The sequence below is a fragment of the Aspergillus piperis genome, assembly GCF_003184755.1.
Source record: "Aspergillus piperis CBS 112811 unplaced genomic scaffold BO85scaffold_22, whole genome shotgun sequence".
NCBI lineage: Eukaryota > Fungi > Ascomycota > Eurotiomycetes > Eurotiales > Aspergillaceae > Aspergillus > Aspergillus piperis.
In genome coordinates, this window is record NW_020291612.1 from 39,781 (window position 1) to 61,240 (window position 21,460).

Below are 21,460 nucleotides of genomic sequence, written 5' to 3' on the forward strand. Positions count from 1 at the left end.
ACAGGGAATCGGAATAGTCGGACTCAGAAAGAAATGCCTCCTCAGGGACTCAAGCGATTATTGCGAGCACTGATTTATTGTACTATACAGTTATCAGATGGAATCAATCAAAACATCCACTTTGTAGGAGTTAGATGGGGTAACAGACTGCCTGAACGGCTCCGCCTTGTACCAAGTTACGTCACTAGTAATGTATCGGATGCACAAATTCCGTGAAATGGCCCGGAAGCTAGACAGACCGCAGCATGTGTCAAGTCGGGATTTACTAAAATGCCAAGGTTGTTATAATCCCCACAGTCCGGACAAACCCCCAAATCCTTCATCGGCTACCCACCTAGGTTCTATAAAAGAATTGCGTCTGTCTTGGTGTTCAAGATTTGCTTCCCTTTAGCGAAGATATCTTGTTTCCCATCGAATACGTGCAATGGCTGTCAAGCAGAAAGTACTACTCCTTGGAGCGACTGGAGAGACTGGGGCCTCTATCCTGAATGGGCTGCAAGAATCTAGAAATTTCGTATGTCGAATGGTCCATACAGCAGATTCTTTCTCAGTGGTTGATAAGTATTGATTTCTCATTTTGGTTAGGATGTGGAGGTTTTAGCGCGGCCCGCTTCTGCAGATAAACCGTCGGTCCAAAAGCTCCGAGAGCGAGGCCTTACGATCTGGCCCGTAGATCTTGACGACTTTAATAGGCTTGTGTCTGCTATGACCGGTACCGATATTTTCATCAGTGCTATTGGACCCAATGACTTGCTCCAGCAGAAGAAGCTACTTCAAGCAGCGAAGATTGCAGGTGTCAAAAGAGTCATTCCCTGTGCTTTCACCACGGTAGCAGCTCCAACGGGCGCTATGCTGCTTCGTGATGAGGTATGAATGCCGTAATTCATGAGAGAAAATCCAAGGTGACTAACAGGCAAGTAGAAAGAAGAAGTTTACAATGCCATCAAGTACTTGGGTATTCCTTATACCGTGATCGATGTTGGCTATTGGTATCAGATCTCATTTCCGACTCTCCCGTCTGGAAAAGTGGATTACGCCCAGATAGTTCCAGTGAAGACTATTCATGGGGATGGAGCAGCCCCTAATATTCTTACCGACCTACGTGACATCGGGCGATATGTCGCACGAATCATACTCGATGACCGAACTATTAACCGATATGTTTACACGGCCGGGGATGTACTTTCGGAGAACGAAATTTACCATATCGCGGAAGAGGTCTCTGGAGAGAAGCTGGAGCCGTCTCGCGTAAGTCAACTTTGTCTCTACTACCTTGTTTTTACTAAGAGCGAATGTCTAGGTATCAAATGAAGATATCGAAGCCAGTGTGAGGCAAGCCAAAGCCGCTCTCGCCGAGAGTCCTCACGATAACATGAAGCGCATCGGCGTTTTCGTGGCCCAGTATGAGCATAGCAAATACGTGCGGGTGGATAATAGTCCTCCCTATGCCGACTATCTGGGTTATCTCAATGCTAGAGAGCTCTATCCAGACTTCCAACCAACATCCTTTCGTAAATTCTTTGCGGAGGTCCTAGCTGGAAAAGGCAGGAAAGTGTATTCATAGACTTACACTCAGGAACGGATTTGGTCCGAAATATTCACAACGGATCCGTTGCCCGGGGTGACATTCAACTACTTTGAATGCGGTTAGACTGGACATCCATTACCCAATTACTATGCAATCCTATGAATTGAACGAAGACCCTTAGAGAAGATCCTAGTTCCATATCTCTCTGTATTAAGACTTTGCTGTGATGTGACGAGATAGAAAAAATCCAGGGACCCATAGCAAACGCACCAACTGGGGACACCTGAATGTGACAGTCCAATAGGATTTAGTGGATCCCAAATAGGCTAATTCCAGCCTCTCAGGATTGACCCAAATTTGGGAAGTCTCAGCCGGAACACCGAAGCTATGCTAGCTCTCCGCAGAAGCCAGTGGTAGTCCAAAGCCCCTGTCAAGCCGGGCCCACCGGCCTTACTAGTATTTGATAAGAAGCAAAGACGCCCCCCGTTCCTTTTTCAGCTGAACTCAAGCGATTGGCCGAAGTGATGACCACGTATCGCGAGACATTATTAGAGATATAAACAAGCAGTCGGCCGCAAACATTCTAATCTACAAGCACGCATATTTATCACCTATTGCTCTCTCTCCCACACTTATTGGCTTCGACATAGATAAAATTAGAACACGAGGAGGGTGGGATTAAGCTTGCAGTTGTAGCAGAATCTTATATATTCATAACCTGCTTTGCTCTTTCTTTCGGTTTCCATACGCATTATTCTTCAATTTACCATCGGTATCTGAGAGTCCTCACTCAACCTATCCAGAATGTCCTTAGTCAAATCCCGGTACAGTGTAAATGCACCCGAAACAGACCTTCTATCCTACTTGTTTGGCTCGCCTTATAAGAATGAAGGAGCCTGGCCGTCATCGGAGCCTCTTCTCAAATCAGCAATGGAATGCGATCGTTCAGGATACACAATCGACATGGTCAAGAATATCGTGAAGCGAGTTGGTTGCGGCCTTCATCAGCTGGGAGCGCAAGGCAAGCGAGTCATGGTCTACGGCGACGCGAACATTAACTTCCCCCTGGCTATTCTGGGGGTTATTGCTGCTGGAGCAGCATGCAATGTTCTTGCTCCTGGTCCTTTAGATGAATTGTATTCCCGGTTGCGGCAACTGAACTGTGACATTGTCCTTTTCGCGCCTCAGGATCGAAACCTCGTCTGCATTGCAGCAGCAAGGTTGGGTATTCCTAGCGAGCATCTTTTCATGGTTGACGAGACTTTCGGTGGCGTGAATACCGACGGTTGGGATGATGGTGCTTTCAGACACTGGAGCCATCTTTTAAATACGCCTGGCGGTGACAATTATGAGTGGCCTAGACTGTCGCCTGCGGAGGCAAGGGAAACGACTGCTCTCCTGCTCTACACTTCCGGGTAGGCTGGCTTGCTATTCTTCTTTGGGCACGGATGTTAATCTTCTGATAGGACAACAGGATCTTCCAAACTCGCAGAACGCACTCACTATGGCCTTATTGGAAATATTGAGCAGACTCTACAGCACTATAACCTTCGGAAGAGAAGCAGAGAGACCATATTCTGCAATTATAAGTTCTGCGGTATGGGATTTCTGATATTGGGATTCATGCTTCCTCTGAAGGCTCGATATAAGACGATATTTCCTACGAGATTTGAGTCCGGAACCTTCATGCAAACAATTGAACGATTCAAACCTACCTGGCTGATGCTCCCTAAGCACCTGGTACGCGAGCTCCTGGCAAAATTCGACAAGCCCAGCTTCCCGAGTGTACAACATGTCCTCACCGGCGGCGCGATCATCCCCTACGAAATGGTCGACCAGTGGCAGCGATTACATGGATCTCAAATGCAGAGTACATATGGAATGACCGAGTAGGTGGACCTTGTGCTATCCTCCTTACCTTACACAGAGTAGGACTTACTCCTTTCGCCGTGCCAATGCAGGGCAGGTTTCTATACATTCCCCGATCCAACTCAGGTGGTAGAGGATGCCACAACAGGAACTTTGCTTCCAAGTCTGGAGGCGAAGATAGTTGGCGACCAGGGCGAATTGCTAAGCAGAGGCCAGAAAGGACATGTTCATATAAGGACCCCATTTGCCATGAAGGGCTACTTCAAAGAGCCTGAGCAAACTGCTCAGACCATAACAGAGGATGGATGGATCAAGACGGGCGACATTGGCTGGGTTGATGAGCGCGATCAAATTTATATTGTTGGTCGCCAAAAGGTACGTCCCTTCCCAGTTTCACCCAAATACATGCGCAGGTTATAAATGTTCTGCTCCATAAATCCAGGACCTATTCAAAATCAATGGCGACAATGTTTCTGCAGCTGAGATCGAGATGGCTATCTTACAACATCCGGATATTACCGATGTCGCTGTTATTCCAGTCACTAGGTAAGGATCGAATGTCTCCCTTACCTGCTACTTGTCGTGCTGATATTGCTCCTATCGTATAGGGGTGGAGACGAAGAACCCATTCCTCGTGGCTATATTGTCAAGTCGAAAGACTCACCCTTAACCATCGACGAATTGATGCACTGGATGCAGACAGAACTCACTTCACGCATGCAACTCCTTGGTGGTGCAACATTCATCGACGAAATTCCAATTTCGAATGTAGGTGGGCCGTGTCTTGAGACTCAACCAATTGCTCACACTTAACCTTCAGGTTGGAAATAGCAAAGTCGACCGTCGGAAACTGAGTGAGCTCGCCGAGAGAGAGATGCAGGCACTAGGCCATGCAGAGCACGAGGTGGACAAGCCAAACCAGGGTGCTTAAATGTCTGTCTGTCCAAATTCCATTTATCGTTGCTCGTCAGATCCCGGATGTACAAGAGCTTTACGTTTCTAGAATCAATGAAGGCTGTGGCCGTGTGGTTACATTGGACGATCTGCAAGGGACACAGCACAGATCTTATATAGAAACAGGCGGCAGCATGGGAGCCATGCATTGAATGTCGATTGATGAGACCTTCCTCATAATGGTGTCTTCCATTAGTCTGAACAAAATTAGTCTCAATGTTGAAGGCCGCATCTAGATTAATGGCAGACCTCGAATAATGTCTTGAAAGTCATTGCTATCTCTGATCCAGTCTGGTCACGTCAACTTCATATACAGCAGTGTCAGAATGATTATGACCAATATGGAAGTGTATTAGACTCCTCCACAGGTAATGAAAATTTCCGGGTAATTATTAGATTGATATATACATCTATGCATCACTGCTCAACCCAAACATGAAAATGTGGCATATTGACATATCTTCAACATGCCATCTCGTATAGGCGTTCCCCATCTATCACAACATGACGCCATTCAAAGCCCCTTAAGGCTTTGCAAGCTGCTCTTTACGGAAGAACAACAAGAACCCAGCACTGCAATTATTCAACAGTTAGTAATCGCAGCTTTCACATCAGGGAGATGCCAACTGAACATACCAAATAATCAACTGACAAAACAACCCAACCCAAAACCACGCATTAGCCACGGCACTAACCCCAAACGTCGGATCAGGCGAAATGGGCCCCGGTCCCAGCTTATTCGGCCCAAACCCTCTCGCAGCGATCGTAGCAATAGAACCCAACACCTGTGAACAAATCAAAGTAAAGAGCATATGCGTCCGCGTTAGCGTTTGGAGCAAAATTATGCCGAATCCCAGACCCTGGATGCTATCCAAAACGCCCAGCCAAAGCCATAGACTGCGCGATGCGAGTGCTCCCCCGACGTATCCGCCGGATACCCATGGTAAGAAGTATCCGATTCCGGAAATACCCCACCAGATTTGGGCCCAGCGGGGGGCTCCGAGCCCGCAGGCTATTAGGGGCAATGACCAGCTGTGCGCTTTGAGGTATCTGCTGACGATGAAGAGGAAGCCGACCCAGACGAAGCCAAAGAAGAGGATGCAGAGGAGGCCGACTTGCCACGCTTCGGCGTGGGTGGAGGACCAGAGGACTGGGGAATTGTTTAGTTGGGTTGTCATCATTTGTACGGGGAGGAAGGGAAGATGGAAATGGAGACGGAGGAAAGCGGTAAATGTTGGGGGTGGGCTGGGGCAGAGAACATACAACTCCAATTCCGGCCGTAGGGGGCACTAAGGAAGAAATTCTGCAGGATGACGAAAACGAAGTTCCAAAGCACGATCTTTCGACGAAAGACTGCTTTGTAGAACGAGGCGATCTTGCCCGGGGCCTGATGGTAATAATTAGGCAATCCGCGGAAGAGGAGGAACCCGATGAGAGTCACAACTAGAGCAATCGGGTAGCAAATTGCACTAGTTGACGAAGTTAGCAGATGCCATATGAGATATCTCATGAAGAACAAGAGAGAGGGGACGCACGTCATTTTCCAAGAGCCAGCCACTCCACTCGTTGTCGTTGAAACGCCCTCACTAGAGGCAGTACTCATGGATGATCCCCAATACCAAAGGGCAATCACATATGCTTGTTGCAAGCCTTGAACAATGCAAGCCCGCAAGATCCAAACCTCCATGGGAGCACCACCTTCGTCGCCGAAGTTCAATGCGAAAAACAGGGAGCCACTAGCAGATGCGACCGCATACGCGCCGCTCCCGATATTCTGGATCCATCCCCGGTTGAAAGAATTATCGACCCAATGGGCGGAACCTATAAGAATGAATGCGATGCCGTAGAATAGCCAGGGGAGAGACAGGCAAACGACGGACTTGAAATAGCGATAGATCAACCACCAGCAAATTGAGGCGATGAGGTAGGTCGTTGCAATTCCGTATAGTTTGACTGCAGTTTCTCCGACCTGGCCGGTCAAGAGCGTGATTTGGTAGGAATTGGCAGCGAGGATCTGGCCTAGTGCCAGGAAAATGGAGTATACCGGCCAGTTGCCAATGCGGATCTGCATCCAAAGCCTGATACCAGCAGGGGGGCTGTAATCCTTGCCGAGCAGGAACTCATCATCAACTTCCGATCCATGTGTATGGGAGCTCTCGGCATTGAAACTGGACCCATCTTCCCTTGAAACAACGGAAACAGATCCCTGCTTATCACGGAAGACTGAGGGAGCTGGTGACTTTAACCGACCCAACTTGGCGTCATGGAATCGTTCAAACCACTCCTTCTCACTCTTGATCAAGAATTCCTCGATACAATAGTCTGTTTCAGAATTGCTACCCTTAAGGTTCTGCAACTTTTGCTCGAAGATGTTGTAATACTCGCCTGTACTGTCCGTGAAAAACGGATCCACCTTTTGCAAGCGGAAGTCCTTCTTTTGTCCCACCACCATATCGACAGAAAGCAATGATGCCGTACTCATCCGGTTGCTAACATCCCTGAGACCAGCCGGGGGCAACAGGCTTTGATCAGGCATTTGTGGCGAGCCTGGTGTTCCAGGTACAGCCAAGGCTTGGCTATCGCGGGAGAAGTGAGAGCTGGTTATGGCCGTAGACCCCGGTCGCTGAGCAGCTTGCATGCGACGTGCTGCTTCCAACTCCGCAGAAGTAGGAACATATTCATTGTCTGGGAAATCATCACCCTCGACATCGGTAGCCACGTCTTCGGGATGTTCCTCCGTCACGGATAACTCATCATGGGAAGAGTGAGACCGTGCAGCACGAGGCCTATGACCCGGGCCAGAACGAACACCAAGGGAGAGTTTGCGTTGTAGACCAGAAACTGGTCTCTCCGTAGGATCAGACAGGGCAGCGAAGTCGCTGAGTCGGTTAAGGTTGGTGTAGCTGCCCTCGCGGGAATGAAGCATGGGTGTCTGCGTGCCCGATGAAGGCCAGAAAGCGCTGGACGGCCTAGATGACACGCTGTTGCCCTGGAAGGCGCTCGTGTTAGGGGTCCGAGGGCGTCCGTGGCCTTTAGCTGTCTTGGTATGGACCTGGATGGATGTCGTTTGGAGGATTTCCAAGTCCTCCACCCACTGCGCGACGGGGAATCGCTGCTTCGCTGAACGAGCCCGCATTTTTGCACGAGTCGACTGCTTCGATTCCAACGCCGCATCAATCGCTTGTCTGAACTGGTCCAGAAGATGATATGTAGAGGTTGATTCAACGTTATACCACCATCCAGGCATTTGTCCCAGTCCACCAACGCGGGCTCCCACGCCTAATGCACCCTTTCTACCGAATTCTACCGCCACAAGACCGAACGGTTCATCTCGGGAGGGAATCAAAGCGAACTCTGCCCCCGAGAATATGTACGGCGGAAGAGCAGTGAACTCAGGGCGTGAAAAGACTCGACCAGGATAGAGTTTCATCATCTGATCGAGCTTGAGCGCAGCGAACTTTCCGTATAGATCAATAACAGGGCCGACGCAGATCAATTGAACCTTCGGATTGGCTTCAATAACTGAAGGCATGATATCTGCAATGAGGTCGACACCTTTTTGCATGGACCAACGACCAACGAAAACGAACAGCTCAGCGTCAGGGTCCTGGTTGAGACCCGCCCATTCCTGCGCCTGCAGTTTAAGCGCACCACGACCTGCCTCATAATCTGGATCGACAGCGACTTCGCCCCGTTGAACTGCCATGGCTTGCTCCTTGCTCCATTCTCCCAAGTCCGAGGGGTCAGGATTGGGAAGATTGCCGACTTTTTGCAAACCCCAAAAGATGGGGTACCGGGCGTAGGAGCGCTTGCCGTACTTTTTGGACACGCCGACCGCGCCAAAGCCACGCTGGTGGATGCGCAGATAGCTGGCTCCAGCATGCAACAGGTTGAATACCTCACCAAATTGCACATACTGCTTCATAACATCCGCACTGAGGTTGAAAACTGACTGTACCTCTTCACGTTCGGTAGCTGTTCGGACAGGCCAAAGACCCTGGAACTCTGCGTTGTGTAGGGAGAGGCAGACGGGTATAGTTTCCGGGAGCAAGTAAAGGGGCGCCAAAGAGCCATGGTAGTCGTTGATATGGTACAGATCAATAGGGAAGCGCTTGCATACAGCTGCAATACACTGATTCCATGCTGAATAATAGACCGCACTTTCCAGATCGTCCATGCGCGCGGGATACGGGTTTGATTTCGTTTGTTGGCGGAAGACCGGAGCATCGAGGAGGATATAGGTGATGTTGTTCAGGTAATGATATTGCACTTGCACCTCATATTCCGTGCCCATAAGTGTTACAAGAATTGACTCAGCTGGGGTGTCAACAGGGTACTCGACATCTCCCACGCAGGGGACCACCCATATGAGATCCTGGTGGCTAAGGGTCTTGCCCATCAACTGGGCCATCACTCCAAGACCTCCAATCTTGATCTTTATCGCCCAGTCTTCGATATCATACTCCATGGTGGCGATCAAGACCATGCGACGCTTCCCAGCGGCTGCAGCAGCGCTAAAAGGGGTGGCAGTTTGGAGCAAGCCTGATTTATTGGCCAGTCGCATGATGGGGTTGAGACGGTTGTACTCCCCACCTGGAGCTTTCTTTTCGAACCTTCGGCGCAGGGCAATTGCGAAGCCAGACTTCTGGTCCACACCGACCTGGTTGAACTTGACTTTGTAAAAGGACTTCATGAAGACCCAGAAACACGCCGCAGCTGAGAGAGGAGGGACAATCCAGAATAGCACATACATCGCAATCTGCGTCGCTTGATGTCCTACCGGTACCAGTTGGAACTTCTGAGTGGCATCGTCGATGATCAGCTTCCAGGAGATGTATGGCGAAGGCGGATGTGATGTAATATTGATCACGGTTTCGGAGAGGGACGATGGAGGCATCCGGTCAAGGACGGAGTCGTTATCAGCATCGCCCATCACCCATCCTTCATCCGGCGAACCATCCGGGTTCATCCCCCAGATGCTGACCTGACCGATTGCTGGCCACTCATAAGTGAAATGGTACTTCCACAGCCCATCCTCTGGATCCAGGTGTATCTCGCTCTCCAACCCAGCATCGTAGCCGTATTCATTGTAGGGACCTTCCCAGAAGATGTGGGGAAATCGTCGAGGGCCCTTCTTCCAATCTGTATCGCCTTCCTGCACGTAATCACTGCTACCCGTCCATTTGCTCCAATATTCAGCGCGGACGTGGTACCCGTCCCAGGCTTGCTTGCTCGTACCGGACCATGATAACTCTGTTATGGTAGTGTTTCCACCTGTGTAATCCATCCAGTCTGAATAAGAGGAGCCCCAGTTCGTGGAATACCGCCATTTGTCTGCACCAGCAGCATGATGTTGGATGTAAAGCGAGCCATTTTCGTATTTGTGAAGCAGGCTGGTAGAGTAATTGGCGGTCGTATATATCATGGGATTATCAATTTGACCCACTCGCAGAAGAAAGTGATCAACAGAATCGGTGGTTTCGTTCTTGTAGGTATTAGTGGCGTTGTTCACGGTTATGCGATGAATACCATTGTGCACGCCAGTCAAGTTCCCCTGCCATACCCAGGCGCTCGGGATAAAACCAGACCAGTCGCTGCCGGTCTCGTTCAATGTAGCGGTCTTGCAACTGACACTGTCTGTGTCTATTGTTGGAGTTTTCCCGGCCTCAGTTGAAGAGTTGACATAGATGGAACTCGTCACCGAATCACAGTTCATGGCCTCGGAGAAGTAGATCTTGATTTGTACCGATTCATCCTCATTCGGTGCGACAGTGGATCGCACAGGAGCATCGTGCCCGGGAGACAAAGCCGTGATCATAGGCCGAGGCTTGGTAAACTTGGCACGTGGGACATAGGCGCGGAACTCGTAAGCCTTCATCGTCATGTTGGAAAGACAACCGTTATAGGCTGTAGATCCATTGAGGCCAAGCTTTTGCGGACTGCTGCTCAACTCATGTTCATCGAAGGGGTAGAAAAGGTTCTTGACCCAGGTGTCGGTGTCGAAAGGGGAAATCAATGCGCTGTCATTGTCACTGCAATCAAATGTGTAGTCGATTGTCCGGTTAGTGTTATGATACACCAACCAGACCGGCTGGTTGTTATCGGTTCCCAAGTCCTGGAAGTCAGAGCTGATGCCACGGTAAACCGACCAGAGACCGGTTTCAGTGGCGGTTCCATTGGATCCTGGGTAGTATACATATTCAGTATGGTTGGACAGTTTGGTGACATTGAAGCCGTCGTTGAGCACGGGGAAGTCGATGCGCATCTGGTACATGTGTTTTATGATGTTGCGAGCTGGGTGGGAGGGATCCCGATGATCATACGTTACCGTGATATCCTCGCACGCGTGACGACCCCTTGTAATAGGCCAGTCATAGAAAGTTGAGGAGTCCAGAGAAAAGCATCCATGCATGTGCCAGGCAACGGCCGGCGACATGGACTGACGTCCAAAAATATAATTTGACGCAGTGGCATCAAGGACATAGAATGCCTGTTCCTCTCCCCACAGCAGTAGGGGGATCCCTGGCAGAAGCAAGGTAGTCACGAATTGGCCAAGCAGCTGGCGTTCGGTTCCCTTCTCCAGCGTTGGCCAGCGGAAGACATCTTGATTGGTGACACCATACATGTGTCGGGGGTCGAATTCACCTGCATCTATGGTCAGTGTTCTTATCATTTTTATGCCCTGGGGTCCGTGGCAATAAATTACCGGTATTAGGGTTGAGAAAATCGTTCGAGACCAACATCTCATTCCAGGCATTGATGAAATCCACCGAGACATCGTATCCGGCGGACAAACTGCCATCCATCCCTAGGAAACGCTCGAGGTTGCGATAGATCGAATAATGAAATGCGGCGCCATCGATGGCATTCATGCCCTCCTCTCGCAAGAAGTATTGCGGCTCCGAGGTATTCGTGAGATTCATGGCAGCCTCAATCGAGGATGGATATTGATCCGGTTGCCGACCGCGCCCTAAATAGACTGATCCGAAGGTGTTTCCACCAGTAATCTCTCCAGCTATGAAGAAATTCTCCTTTCCTACTGCCCGGGCGCATTCGCGATAAGCAGCTGACATATCACCCAAAGCATCAACGGTCGCCTGCGTGGCTTTATCGTAGCGGAAACCATCGATGTCAAGCTGGTATATCACCAGACACGAATGGCGAATCAGTCTGTCTCGGACTGACGGGTGCCACTCACGCAGGCGGTCCTGCACGGATGCAAACTTGGCCAATTCTCGTTCCCAGTCAGGAAACACTCCGAAGGCCTCGACATCACCGTATTGATCGAAATCACTGTCGTAGCAGCCAACCAGGGAGTCGGTGACCGTCTTCTGGACGGGATAACCATTTTCATACCAAAATCGGGGATAATCGCAGGTCTCGTTATAAGTGTTACCAAAATCGAAGTCCACGTATCGCCGAGCGGTCTTCCATTCGACTTTGTGCTCATCCACTGTAAAAGGTGCCGAGCTATTTAAGTAACCCTCGAATCCGATCAAATCTCCCATTCTATGGAAGCCTCGTTAGATGCATTTCTTAGAGCTGTGATTGCCAACCGCATGGGAATTAGCAATGGGGGACAATAGGAGCACATACGTCGCAAGCGTGTTGTCGAAAATAACGTACATGCCACGATTGTGAATCTCGGTGATTGCATGTCGCCATTGTGCCAGATTTCCGTAATGTCCGTCGAGCAGAGTTGTGTCCAGTGCCGAATAGCCATCATATCCCCAGGGTTGGTTCATGAGAACTGTGCCAGCCAAATAAATTCCCTAGAACCCGAGTGATCAGCAAACCGACCTCAGGTGCCCGATTTCCGACAATCGGATTCCGTTCCCTTGACCGACCTTGATGCCCATTCCCTGCAAATAATCAAGCGTATCGATAAGACCAGCTACATCTCCGCCATGACGCATCTGTGTTGACCAAATATCGTGTTCCCATACTGAGTTATTGTAATTATCGTTCGTCGGATCTCCGTTCACAAAGCGATCAAGCATCAGGGTGTAAAACGGGAATCGCCAGTTATCCGGAGATGGAAAATAATCGCCGGTGTGGTTCGGCCATTGTCCCCAATAATCTGCAGGATTTGTCGCAGTTTTGTTCTGGTTCAGATTGTAATCTGCGAGTGATGCATTGTAGGGCCAAGCGACAGCCTGCCATGCCGTGGAGGCAAGGACGAGGCCAGCGAGCACCCGCTTCATGTTGTGCTGAAGCGCAACAGGCCTCTTCTCGCAGTTCAATCACAAAGGGCCAAGCTTTTCTACGAGCCAGTCATAAGTACGCACTTTTGAAAGGCTAACAAAATTCGAGGCAGAAAACGAGAGACAATAATAGGGGTGCCTTGTTTCTGCACAAGCAAAGCTAGACAAGGACCAAGAGTGGCGACCGAATGGTCCGGAACGAACGGCGTGTAGAGGTGAAAACGAGTGAAGAAGCAGAATGCAAACGAAGGATGAACAATTGGGCGGATGAAGTCTGCAGTTGCGAATGGTTGGGAATAAAAATGACGGAAAGAAATTAATGTAAGACAAGTCAGAGGAAACGAAGAAGCCAAATATGGGGGAGACCAAAGCCAACTGCGCCCCCAGCAAAAGAACGACTGATAAGTGTTCTCGTGGCTTCCAGCTTGTGTCCATCACATATCGATAAGGCGACTTGCCCCAGTGATAAGTCTTGGCCAGGACTGGCCTATCCTGCTGGGCCTAAATCGAGCCACTGATTACGAGGCCATACGTACTCTCCAGGTGTTCCGCACGGCCTCATGGCAACATGATTTAGTACCCACGCCCGAACACCAATTTAGCCCGGTCAATCCTCTGATCATCCGGAATCTCAATGTCAATCTTAAGATCGAGGGCATACGGAGTAGATACTGGGCCCCCTTCTCCTGGCTCAAGTCAGGCACTACACAAACTGGCTTTCCTGCATGGTGAACACACCCAAACCCCGCCCGGATAGATTATGGTGGGAAATTGGACAGCTGCCTGGAGCCAACGGCGTGGCAGAATTTTCCCTGCAAGTCCGAGTGGCTTTTTCGGATGTCAGGTTTAGGGGCTGCTCTATTTCGCTGTGCCTGGCCGGGCTCGGACTTATGATTTTAGCCGCTTGGCCGGCAAAGCTTCTATTCGAAGATAGTGGCCGAGTGGAGATGAACATTGTCCTATGAAAGGCTGTTGTCGGCACTAACCAGGAACTAAGCAGGAACTAACCAACAACTAGCCAAGGCATTGACTCCACTGCATCCAAACATCATGACAAGGCATGTGGGGGCCGGCCCGGCAGACTTACGCAATTGCCACTGGACCACGCATGGCCTCGTCACTATCACACCAATCAGCTGTTTGACGCTTGAACGCTCTCCCAGCCGAAGAGTGGGAAGTTAATTTGCCCTGTCCACTTCGCCCTCAGCGTAGCCCTGCCCTCACGATAATCAGTCAATCTCCCGCGACAATCCCAGGGGATCTTCGTGTTTAACGCTGCTACCCGTTCTCGAATGTTCGGGTGAACTGGAGTACCAGTAGGGTATAGTACCATCGAGCGTTACAATTTTAGATGTCGTCTTTATTTTTGGTTCTCGTTGGGTGTTGACTAGTATGATGGATAGGGCTCCGGGCACACGATGTGACCGAGGGTGGGGGAGAGACTACCTATTTATGGTACTTCCGGCTTCGACCGGCCTTTTTCTGCAGCCCCCGGTCTGGCGCTCTTATCTTCTGCTATAGCTATCGGGGGTTCCGCCCCCCTGAGTCGCGTTGCTTTGACTTGTCATTCTTTCTTTTCCCCGTTATTGCAACGGGAACAGCGCACCCGGCCTCAACATCATGCTCAGCGGCCCGTTTGGCTGGATCGCGTGAAGTTGAAACGCTTAAAACACATTCGTTAGAGTAAGCTGTTGCTTGTCATAATTCATTCGGTCACCCCAAACCCACCCAACGGGAAGCAGAACCTCCACAAGGGGGCATAGAGGGTTAATCGAGGGTAGTTACGGCCAATTATGTTTCGAAAATTCGCTTCCCTCCTGGGCCAACGGCTCATGGCCGTCTGTCTCCTGTGCTGGTGCGTTTCGCTAGCGACAGCCGCAAGCACAGAAGCATGGAAGACGCGATCCATCTACCAGACAATGACCGATCGGTTTGCCCTCACCAACGGCTCGACCACCGCACCATGCAATACTACGGAAGCCAATTACTGTGGCGGGTCTTGGCAGGGGACGATCGATAAGCTGGACTACATCCAAGGCATGGGGTTCGATGCCATCATGATCTCCCCTGTAATTAAAAACATTGCGGGGCGATCTAAGGACGGGGAGGCCTACCATGGGTACTGGCCTCTGGATCTATACGAGATCAACTCTCATTTCGGGACCCGGGAGGAACTTTTGAAACTGAGTGAGGAGATCCACGCACGAGACATGTACTTGCTGCTGGACGTCGTCATCAACAATATGGCTTATATGACGGATGGCGAGGATCCCGCGACAACTATTGACTACAATGTCTTTCCTCAATTCAATGGATCCTCATACTTCCACCCCTACTGCCTCATTACGAACTGGAATAACTATACGGATGCCCAGTGGTGTCAGACTGGTGATAACTACACCGCACTCCCGGATCTCTACACAGAGCATACTGCGGTGCAGGACATCTTGATGGATTGGAGTAAATCGGTTATTACCAATTACTCTGTTGACGGGCTACGAATCGACGCTGCCAAGTCCCTCACTCCCAGCTTTCTGCCTACATATGCGGAAACCGTGGGCGGATTTATGACGGGCGAAGTCATGGATTCGAATGCCACCAACGTATGCAAATATCAGAGAAATTACCTGCCAAGTCTTCCCAACTACCCCCTCTATTACTCCATGATCACGGCCTTCTTGAACGGAGAGCCTGCGACCTTGCTTGAGGAAATCGCAACCATCAACGATCTCTGCACGGATACGTTCGCAATGGTCAATTTCATCGAAGATCAAGACGTGGACCGATGGGCCTACATGAATGACGACATTATGCTAGCCAAAACCGCACTGACTTTCATGATGCTCTACGACGGCATTCCCCTAGTCTACCAAGGTCTGGAGCAGGCCATTGCCTATTCCAATCGAGCGGCCCTCTGGTTGACGGATTTCGACACCAATGCGACACTGTATAAACACATTGCGAAACTCAATGCCATCCGCAAACATGCCATCAACCTTGATTCCAGTTACATCAATTCAAAAACATACCCGATTTACCAGGGAGGTAGCGAGTTGGCTTTCTGGAAGGGCACCTATGGACGCCAAGTCATCATGGTCTTATCTACGGCGGGCTCTAATGGTTCGGCTTATACTTTGACGCTACCTATGAGCTATGGGGCTAGCGAGGTGGTCACGGAAGTGCTGAACTGCGTCAACTATACGGTCAACACCTACAGCCAATTGGTCGTGGACATGGACAAGGGCGAGCCTCGAGTCTTCTTTCCCGCTGCAATGATGCCGGGAAGTGGGCTGTGTGGCTACAATACCTCCAATATAACCTATTCTGAGCTGAGGCTTGCCGCTGTGGGTTCTTCATCGTCGTCTGGTGGAAGTCACTCCGTCATACCGCCTGCTTTTGCTTCGCTTTTCATGGCGCTAGTGGCTTTTTTGGCATTCCGGATATAAGTTATGTCTTTTCTACTCATTTTGATACCAGCAAATAACATAATGCCCTATAAATATGTACACTTTTTTTGAGAGCGAGAATTTTATATTTCGACATTAAACACAAACACATCCCTACTTATACCCTGTCCTGCGATGATTACCTATCAAGCATTCAGAAGCACGGTCTCCTCAGTCCGCATACCCGCCCACCTCCAACAATTCTCCCACAATTTCTCTTGTGCCTCACGATCCTCACTGATGGCCGCAGGTGCCACTTCCTTCGTCCCAACAAAGTACCCCAATTTCCCTCGGAACTCATCCCCTACACTCACAGCCACTAAATCCCGCCCAGCATCATCAAGGGTACGAAACATCGTCGTCATATACTTTAGGACCGGCATCAGGAACTCAACAACCCTAAACAACCACCGCGCCGACCTTTTCTGTCCCGCCTGCGCCCTCGAACTCGGAAGACCGCCTGGGTCCATGGCAAGCGCAGTGATGCCGGACAAATGATCGTCCTGCAAAAGCCAACGTCAATTCTTTCCCTTCTTATGGGGAAGTGCAACAACGTACCTCTTTCAACCTGCGATTCAAATCCATCGCCAGCGTAACATTCGCCAGCTTTGCAGTACCGTATCTCTGAAACCCTTTATCATGCACAAGATTTGCTGGATCCGGCGGCGGACGCACCAAATCGTCCATATTCTTCGGAAACCCCGGCCTCAGAGAACACAGCGGGTTGGGTTTTTCGGGGTAATGGGTAACTGAGCCAAGGAGGACTATGCGTCCGGATGTTTTGTTCATACTCCCTAAGAGTTTCAATATCAACAGATAATGAGACAGATGGCATACTTGGAAGGTGGCTTCATAACCGTCCGTCGTGAAGGCCTGTCCCGCTTCGAAGGAGAAGGTGGCGGCATTGCAGATGATTGCTGAGATGGATGGAAGTTTCTTCGAGGAGATTTTGTCAGCTACTTGATCTGCGAAAGAACGCACGCTGGATAGGTTTCCGAGATCAAGGGCCTCGAGGTGGAAGTTCGCTTTAGGGTAGCCGGCAATTAGGTTGAGGAGTTTTGCGGTGTTTCGGTCGTGGTCTGGAGAGGGGTTTCGGACGGTGGCAATTAGGGTCATCTGAGGATGGAGGGATAATAAGGCTTGGATGAAGCCTAATGCTAGAGAGCCGTTTGCGCCGGTGATGAGGACTGTCCCTTCCATGATGGAATTGATGGATAACCTGGAGACTTGGGTTTAGAGAAGAAATAATATAAGAAAACTGATGAAGCAAGGGGAGGACATCATGCTTATATATATCCGTCCTTGATGGCCCCTTCCGCAGTAAAATATTTCTCAACACATGGCAGAATCTATCTATACGACATCAACAGAGCACATTGAGCCAATCACAAGCGTGAGTCTATCCAGGATAAGCATTAAGCCTCATTGAGCAGGCGCAGGTCTTGGCAAAGTTAGATAATAGATGCTTTGTCAGCCATGTCAGCTGCCCGGCTTCAATTCATCATGGACATTATTTAGCTCATAATCGAAAACAAGAGTTTCAAATAATGCCCTTTATCTAGGATGGCGCAGCGGGAAGCACCTTTTATCAATGTCACACTTGCACCGAAGGAGAAGGCTGCATTGACAGAGTCACAACAGCGGATTACTCGCTCACATGCCGCTCGCTCTGCGCATGCCCGCGTCCGACATCGGCGGATGATGGAGTATCAGGCACAGAAGCGGGGGAGGATAGACACACGAGACGGAGTTATCAGTAGTTGCACTGGCTTTCCGTCAAGTGCGCGGCTAGAGATCGCTACAGTCCTCTCATCTGATAGGCGAGACCCTTTTCAAAGCTTTGCTAGGGGCTTAACCTCATTAGAGCAATTTCTCTTTGATCATTGTATGGCCTCCAAGTCCAGAACATACTAAGTTTGCTAATTTATGGGTGAAGATGTCAACGTCGTCATCCCCCTGATGCGCTGCAATGAGAGCGCAATCTTCTTCGCGCAGCGCATGATTAGACTCTGGGTTCCTACTGCGATCACCGAGTCAAGCCTTCTCGATATCATTCTGCTTGCGGCATGCCGCCACTTGTCTATTGCATATAGACAGGGGTCGCAACAACAGCAGCGCATCTTTCAACAACTGACCTTTCAGTATAAATCCCAGAGTCTGTATGCACTAAGGCATGCCATCTCGGCTGAAATGCCGTTGCTGAGTGACTCCACGGTCGCGAAAGCTATTATGCTAGCGTATGACGAAGTAAGTGCCTCTACTGTGACCTTATGCGGAGAGTGCTAATACTAGGGTATAGTTATATGTTCGAGATACAAAAATGCTCAAGCATCACGTAGACGCAGCAGTGGAAATGGTCACGCTGAAAGGCGGGCCCCAGACACTTGGACTTGATGGACTTATGGAGCATTTCCTTTTCAATCTGATTAGCAAGACGAGGGGCGACTTGGAACTGCAGATTAGGACACCCTGGTAAGGGTGAGTGTTAGGGTTCGTTGTATTGATTACAATAACAAGAATACCAATACCCCTAAAATTATAGGTCCCCGATTGGCTATCGTCATAGAAATCACTTCCATTCATGTTTCTCGTGTCTGATTAAATAATACTTCGTAAGACAAAGGGATCTGTCTCTGGCTGATGTCAGATGATGGCAGTGGTCCACCCTCCTCCGCTGATCCACTTTTGTCCGCAACTCAACCGCGTCGCATAAGCTGGGAGCTAATAACATCAAGACCCCGCAACCAGCGCAGTCGAATCACTCATACGAGAGCGGACGTAACAATGTCCCTTCGCAGAACATCTTGTTCATCATGTGTTGCAGCAAAGCGTCGGTGCGACTTGGAAAGGCCCACTTGCGCCCGCTGTCGGAAGAAGAACTCGGTGTGTCAGTACCCATATCCGCCTCCACAGAATACACAGGATCAGATTGCAAATGTCAGCACTACAAGCGACTCTGGTATCCTGGAAGTCAGCGACATCATGAGTATAGATAGCTGCATAGACCGATCTACGATCCTCTATCCCGGAGAGGAATATATTGACCCACTGCTATGGTTCCCGGACGGTCCGACGAGCCCCGCTCAAGGCTGGGCCGTAGAACCGGATCAGTGGTCGTCTAAGACGAGGGCAATAGATGGACTATCATCCTCATTACTGCCACGGCTGGAACGCAGAGTCTTGGAGTTTTGGCCCCGTGTTAATGACATGCAAACCTGGCGATTCTGCATCCGAACATTCCTAGGCTATGTCGATCACTTCTTGAACACCGGTACACTGCCTCTCGTTGAGTCATCCACCGATTCTAAAGGGGGGCTTTCTCCTATTCTCCGGGAAGCCTACGGAGTGTGCGCCGCATATCGCACCTGCCAGCATGCAACCCAGCCTTTCTACCTCCAGCTGTTGAAGGCAGGCGTCAGTAACGCGGGTATGAGTAACCTACCGCAGGCGGAACTGCAGGATCAACTTGATCACCTCCAGGCTTTAATTCTCTACTTTATTCTCTTCTTCGCGGGTGGTGTTGGTGATCAGTCTTTGTTTATCCAGTTGGACTACAAGTTAGCACAGGGCACAGCCGACCTAGAACGCAGAGAGTTGGAACTTCGGCACACAACATCCCCAAGCCATTTGAAGAGCAGGGATCTCTGTGAAAATGCCCGGCGACTTATCTTAGTGTCATATCTGGTGCGTGCTGTTCATGCCGTGGTCCACTTCCACAGATGCGACTTTATCAAATATCTTGCTGGGCTGCCGGTCTCTACTCAGTCATACACGAATTTGTATGTTGGGAGTCTTGATGAAGGGCAATTGACTACGCAATCATCATCCAGAATTGTGTCTTACGACGAGCTTGTGGGTGTCTGGGAACAAGGCGAACTGCTTCATGTAGATGACTTCAAATTCCTTTTGCTGGTTGCATGCAAAGGATTGGACACCGTGCAAGGGAAAATAGTCGGTAGTTGAGTATAGTCAATCTGCGATGAATAAATTTAGCAGGTAGTGACAATGGTAACCTTCCTCATAATAGAGTGAATCGCCGGTCAGCATGCTACCTGTCAAAGCGAAATAAATGGAGACTCACTCGTATCTCTCAAAAGATGATTAGACATTAACGGAGCCATGCGGGTCATGCGACGGCTGGCCGTCAGCCATTACGGAGGAAAGTGGGTCCCATACAGCGCATTATTTCTAAGGATATTGTAAGCTTCCCCAACTTCCTTCTGTATATAAAGATATATAATGTTACTGCTCTGGCGTGAGTATACCATTCAGTCGACTCAAGCCATCTGCTTCTATTAAAATCATTGTTCTTCAATATGCAGTCCACTCAATCAGCAGTCATCACCCTATCCTTAGGCCACGCAGCCTTCGTCACAAACCAACCCATCCCGACTCCCCGCCACGATGAAATCCTCATTCGCACTGCCGCTGTGGCCTTGAATCCTATTGACTGGATGCTTCTTGGAAGCACTCCGTCGCCCAACGCAGTCATGGGCCATGACTATTCCGGCACCATTGTCGAGGTTGGACAATCCGCCTCAGAGCAGTACAAAGTCGGAGACCGTGTATGTGGACTCGTCAAGGGAGCAGATAGAACCCGTCCCGAGAGCGGTACCTTCGCAGAGTATATCTTGGCCAAAGCGGCCGTCCAGATACGGATTCCCGATGGGGTGAGTTTCGAGGATGCAGCCACCATGGGAGTCGGAGCAATTGCCGCGGGGCAATGTCTTTTTGGGCCATCCGGTCTTAATTTACCATGGAATCACCCTCCTAAGGAGAATCACGACACAATCTTGATCTATGGCGGAAGCACGGCGTCGGGATGCTGGCTAATTCAAGTTGCGAAACTGTGAGTTCTCTCCCTTGCTATGTTCCGGTGAAGGACAGAAATCTAACCTCGCGCACCTATAGAGCCGGATACACTGTCCTAACCACCTGCTCGCCGAGAAACTTTGACCTTGTCCGCAAGTACGGCGCTGATGCAGTTTTCGACTATCGTGACCCCAGGTGTGCTCAGCAGATCCGAGAGCATACAAGCAATAAATTAAGAATTGTATGTGATGCTGTGTCAACAAAGGAGTCAGTTCGCATCTGCGAGAAAGCCATTAGTAATAAGGGCGGTTTGTATCATTCTCTACTCCCTGCGGAAATGGGTCGTGAAAACGTGAAGTCTACTTTTGTCAATTGCTGCACGGCTCTTGGTGAGCCGTTTGAGTACGGTCCAGATTGCATGGTTATCCCCAGGATGCCGGCAGAATTTGAATTTGCCCAGAGATGGGCTGGCATAGTATCCACTCTTTGGTCTGGGGGGAAGATTAAACCACTGGTTGTTGATAAGCGAGCCGGGGGTTTAAAGAGGGTTCTTGATGGACTGGGGGATTTGAAGAACGGCACCGTTAGCGGCAGGAAGCTGGTTTATACGGTTTTGGATGATTTGGTATCGGCCGGCTTGGTGTAAT

At 49.9% G+C, this 21,460-nt stretch overlaps 8 protein-coding genes across 8 annotated transcripts; 6 read left to right on the forward strand and 2 right to left on the reverse strand.

Annotated features, from left to right (window-relative positions):
• The first annotated feature begins 333 nt into the window (after positions 1-333).
• On the forward strand, positions 334-1,694 carry BO85DRAFT_523323 (aromatic alcohol reductase). Its single transcript, XM_025665332.1, has 4 exons — positions 334-514; positions 586-867; positions 922-1,248; positions 1,301-1,694. The coding sequence occupies exons 1-4, from the start codon at positions 425-427 to the stop codon at positions 1,562-1,564; spliced, it is 963 nt and encodes a 320-aa protein (XP_025511559.1). The 5' UTR covers positions 334-424; the 3' UTR covers positions 1,565-1,694.
• Positions 1,695-2,129: 435 nt separating this feature from the next.
• On the forward strand, positions 2,130-4,529 carry BO85DRAFT_428774 (AMP-binding enzyme). Its single transcript, XM_025658218.1, has 6 exons — positions 2,130-2,943; positions 2,995-3,417; positions 3,490-3,772; positions 3,840-3,943; positions 4,006-4,165; positions 4,218-4,529. Exons 1-6 carry the CDS (start codon positions 2,333-2,335, stop codon positions 4,326-4,328), a joined length of 1,692 nt encoding a protein of 563 aa, XP_025511560.1. The 5' UTR covers positions 2,130-2,332; the 3' UTR covers positions 4,329-4,529.
• Positions 4,530-4,590: 61 nt separating this feature from the next.
• On the reverse strand, positions 4,591-12,555 carry BO85DRAFT_480859 (alpha-1,3-glucan synthase Ags1; the record flags this gene model as incomplete). Its single annotated transcript, XM_025663029.1, has 7 exons — positions 4,591-4,924; positions 4,988-5,501; positions 5,615-5,820; positions 5,887-10,996; positions 11,058-11,860; positions 11,948-12,123; positions 12,199-12,555. The coding sequence occupies 7 exons, from the start codon at positions 12,553-12,555 to the stop codon at positions 4,876-4,878; spliced, it is 7,215 nt and encodes a 2,404-aa protein (XP_025511561.1). The 3' UTR covers positions 4,591-4,875.
• A 1,563-nt stretch (positions 12,556-14,118) lies between these two features.
• BO85DRAFT_149874 (alpha-amylase) lies at positions 14,119-16,268 on the forward strand. The gene has a single exon (XM_025654137.1). It carries the CDS (start codon positions 14,349-14,351, stop codon positions 15,999-16,001), a length of 1,653 nt encoding a protein of 550 aa, XP_025511562.1. The 5' UTR covers positions 14,119-14,348; the 3' UTR covers positions 16,002-16,268.
• BO85DRAFT_491772 (short chain dehydrogenase/reductase SDR) lies at positions 16,148-17,201 on the reverse strand (the record flags this gene model as incomplete). Its single annotated transcript, XM_025663735.1, has 2 exons — positions 16,148-16,504; positions 16,560-17,201. The coding sequence occupies 2 exons, from the start codon at positions 17,199-17,201 to the stop codon at positions 16,148-16,150; spliced, it is 999 nt and encodes a 332-aa protein (XP_025511563.1).
• Positions 17,202-17,540: 339 nt separating this feature from the next.
• On the forward strand, positions 17,541-18,478 carry BO85DRAFT_523329 (uncharacterized protein; the record flags this gene model as incomplete). Its single annotated transcript, XM_025665333.1, has 3 exons — positions 17,541-17,886; positions 17,938-18,248; positions 18,301-18,478. The coding sequence occupies exons 1-3, from the start codon at positions 17,565-17,567 to the stop codon at positions 18,475-18,477; spliced, it is 810 nt and encodes a 269-aa protein (XP_025511564.1). The 5' UTR covers positions 17,541-17,564.
• A 307-nt stretch (positions 18,479-18,785) lies between these two features.
• BO85DRAFT_523330 (Zn(II)2Cys6 transcription factor domain-containing protein) lies at positions 18,786-19,964 on the forward strand (the record flags this gene model as incomplete). The annotated part of the gene is made up of 1 exon (XM_025665334.1): positions 18,786-19,964. One exon carries the CDS (start codon positions 18,786-18,788, stop codon positions 19,962-19,964), a length of 1,179 nt encoding a protein of 392 aa, XP_025511565.1.
• Positions 19,965-20,284: 320 nt separating this feature from the next.
• BO85DRAFT_503623 (zinc-binding alcohol dehydrogenase family protein) lies at positions 20,285-21,459 on the forward strand (the record flags this gene model as incomplete). The annotated part of the gene is made up of 2 exons (XM_025664241.1): positions 20,285-20,850; positions 20,913-21,459. Exons 1-2 carry the CDS (start codon positions 20,318-20,320, stop codon positions 21,457-21,459), a joined length of 1,080 nt encoding a protein of 359 aa, XP_025511566.1. The 5' UTR covers positions 20,285-20,317.
• Position 21,460: the final 1 nt, after the last annotated feature.

Coding starts and splice junctions, on each gene's coding strand:
- BO85DRAFT_523323 (XM_025665332.1), top strand. CDS start 425: ATGGCTGTCAAGCAGAAAGTACTACTCCTTGGAGCGACTGGAGAGACT. Junction 515..585: donor TGCAAGAATCTAGAAATTTC/GTATGTCGAATG, acceptor CATTTTGGTTAG/GATGTGGAGGTTTTAGCGCG. Junction 1,249..1,300: donor AGAAGCTGGAGCCGTCTCGC/GTAAGTCAACTT, acceptor GCGAATGTCTAG/GTATCAAATGAAGATATCGA.
- BO85DRAFT_428774 (XM_025658218.1), top strand. CDS start 2,333: ATGTCCTTAGTCAAATCCCGGTACAGTGTAAATGCACCCGAAACAGAC. Junction 3,944..4,005: donor GCTGTTATTCCAGTCACTAG/GTAAGGATCGAA, acceptor CCTATCGTATAG/GGGTGGAGACGAAGAACCCA. Junction 4,166..4,217: donor ACGAAATTCCAATTTCGAAT/GTAGGTGGGCCG, acceptor CTTAACCTTCAG/GTTGGAAATAGCAAAGTCGA.
- BO85DRAFT_149874 (XM_025654137.1), top strand. CDS start 14,349: ATGTTTCGAAAATTCGCTTCCCTCCTGGGCCAACGGCTCATGGCCGTC.